A 2,471-nucleotide genomic window follows, 5' to 3' on the forward strand; every position below is an offset into this window, starting at 1 on the left:
TTTTCGAAGGCACCTTATCCGGAGACCTCAAGCGCCCATGGGGAGTCTCCACAGAAAGTCATTAGGGGTCCCTGTGGGGTTTGGTCCATAAACTAATCTGTGAAGCCCCAAGGGAAGCAGGCGCAGCATCCGGGTAGGGGAAGGAAATTTTTAAAAATCGGTATTTCGTTTCGGTGGGCTGCGTCCCAATTAGAGGGATCTCAGAAACCGAGTTGCGGATAAGTTACCTGCAAGTTGCGCGGAGCTCTCTGCTCCTGGGTCTGAGAGAGAGGCGCGTTCCGTCGCTTTCTGCGGCTCCGTCTAAGAGGGTCCCATCGGGCGAGCGAAGCCGGTGCGGGCCTGGGGCAGGGGCGGGCTGAGAGTGTCAATATTTGGTGCAGTCGTAGGAGTAGGGGGCCGCATGGCGGTAGAGGGACGGTGTGGCTCGGTAGGGCAGCTGACAGCTCGCATTGCTCACCTGGGACTCCCCGAGGGTCGAGTTTTCCAGTCCCAGCCGGTGCGAGTTGAACATCTCCCGGACATTGGGGAAAGTTTGCTGTTGGGTGGCGAACGTGTGGCCGGGGAGGTGGCTCAGGTCCCCGCTATGGTTCAGATACCAGGAGGTGGCCTGGGTGGCGGGCTGTGGCGCGGGCGGGGGCTGCGGAGCGGGCGGCGGCGCCTGTGGGTGGAGGTGGCCGTGATGCTGGTGGTGGTGGCCGGTGGCCCCTAGCGCGCCCTCTTGACCCGCCGCAAGGTTAAGAGCTCCGAGCGGGGAGCCGGGGCCGCTCTGGTGGTCCGACAGAGCCTCATCCAGCGCCGGAGGGACGCACACGTGCACAGGTCGCTCGGCCCCCGTGTACAGGCTCATGGCCCGCATGCTGCACTGGTAACCTGCAGAACCCGCCGCCTCCAGGCTCTGCGCGCACGGCTGCGCGTAAGCGGCCGGTGGCGCGGCGGCGTAAGGCAGAGCCAGCGGCGGCACTACCAGGCCGGCGCGCGCGGCCGCTGGGCTCAGATCGCCGCCCGGAGGCGACGTGCGCAGCGTCATGATGGTCTCCACGCTGAAGCCTGGCAGTCCGTTGGGCGCCGCGGCGTGGTGCTCAGGCAGCGAGCCGTCTGGGGAGCCAGCGGGAGTGGAGGCTGTGCTGCGGGGACTGGCCTGCAGCGCGCCCTCGGGGCTCAGCGTCTCCACCTTGGTGATGACCGGCAGCGTTGGTGATGCCGCCTCGCTCTTGACTACTACTTTCTTCTCGGCCTCCTTAGGCGCATCCGCTACCGGGGTTCCTGTCGGGGTGCCCTTGGCCGCGGCCGGGGGCGGCTCCTTGAGGTGGGTCCGCTCCTCCTTGTCCTTGGGCACGTCCTTCTTCTTGAAGCGCCGGCGTCGCCGTAGAAAGCTGCCATTCTCGAACATGTTGTAGGAGTCCGGGTCGAGCGTCCAGTAGCTGCCCTTGCCGGGTTTCTTGTCGTCGCGCGGCACCTTCACGAAGCACTCATTGAGAGACAGGTTGTGGCGGATGCTGTTCTGCCAGCCCTGCTTGTTCTCGCGGTAGAAGGGGAATCGGTCCATGATGAACTGGTAGATGCCGTTCAGAGTGATCTTCTTCTCGGGGGCGTTCTGGATCGCCATGGTGATGAGCGCGATGTAGCTGTAGGGAGGCTTAACCAGGTCCTTGGGCGCCGCAGGCTGGTGGTGGTAGGGCCCGTAGGAGCGGCCCATGCCGGCGCCGTACTGCTCCGGGTGGCCAGAGTAGACGCCCATGGGGCTGGCCATGCCGCCGTAGCTGCTCGCTGCCCGGTAGTAGTTTTGCTCGCTCAAGTAGGGCACCACTCCCAAGGCGTTGGGGTCCGACACCGAGTAGCGCGCCTGCATACTGCGTCCCAGACGCCCAGCCACCGCCTGTGCGCACCGACTGCGGCCCGCGGCGAGCGAGGCCCAGAGCAGGAGAGCGGGAGGGAACGGGGCGGCGCGGGCAGCCCCTTCTCGGGGCAGCGTCGCGGGCCACGCGTAGAACGCGCTGGCGCTCCGGCCGACCGGGAGAGCTTGGGTTCAGCCGACCGGGCGGGTCACCATCCTGGAGGGCGCGCCCGGGGCTGCCCCGCTGGCCGCGCTCTCTCGGCCCGGCGGGTGGCAGCCCTGAACTGTCGGCAGAGACGCCACGCGCGATCGTGGAGCGAGACCGATTCTTCTGAATGCTAGGAAAGAAGACCGCGGGTCTCCGGGCCCCGCCAGCAGAACGACAGCCCGCACCCTCAGCGAGCTGGGGTGCGAAGAGGCTGCCCAGCCGAGCCCGGAAAAAGAAGCAAAGTCCCTTTTAGGGATTGGGAAAAGTTTCAAAAGTCTTCAGGCTCAAAGCGAGTTTTTACTTTCCTCAGGCCGCGCCCCCTCCAGGAAGTTTGAACCAATCATCTGGTAGCCTGAGAAGGATGGAACCAATCAGGGCGAGAAGCGCTGAAATCCGTCGGCTCTAAGACCCAGCTGCTCTTAGCCAGAT

General features: G+C 65.4%; 1 protein-coding gene across 1 annotated transcript; it reads right to left on the minus strand.

The window, feature by feature from the left end:
• Positions 1-200: 200 nt before the first annotated feature.
• On the minus strand, positions 201-1,971 carry Foxc2 (forkhead box C2). The gene has a single exon (XM_051201646.1). The coding sequence runs from the start codon at positions 1,847-1,849 to the stop codon at positions 365-367; it is 1,485 nt and encodes a 494-aa protein (XP_051057603.1). The 5' UTR covers positions 1,850-1,971; the 3' UTR covers positions 201-364.
• Positions 1,972-2,471: the final 500 nt, after the last annotated feature.

Source organism: Phodopus roborovskii, unplaced genomic scaffold (assembly GCF_943737965.1).
Source record: "Phodopus roborovskii unplaced genomic scaffold, PHOROB, whole genome shotgun sequence".
Classification (NCBI taxonomy): domain Eukaryota; kingdom Metazoa; phylum Chordata; class Mammalia; order Rodentia; family Cricetidae; genus Phodopus; species Phodopus roborovskii.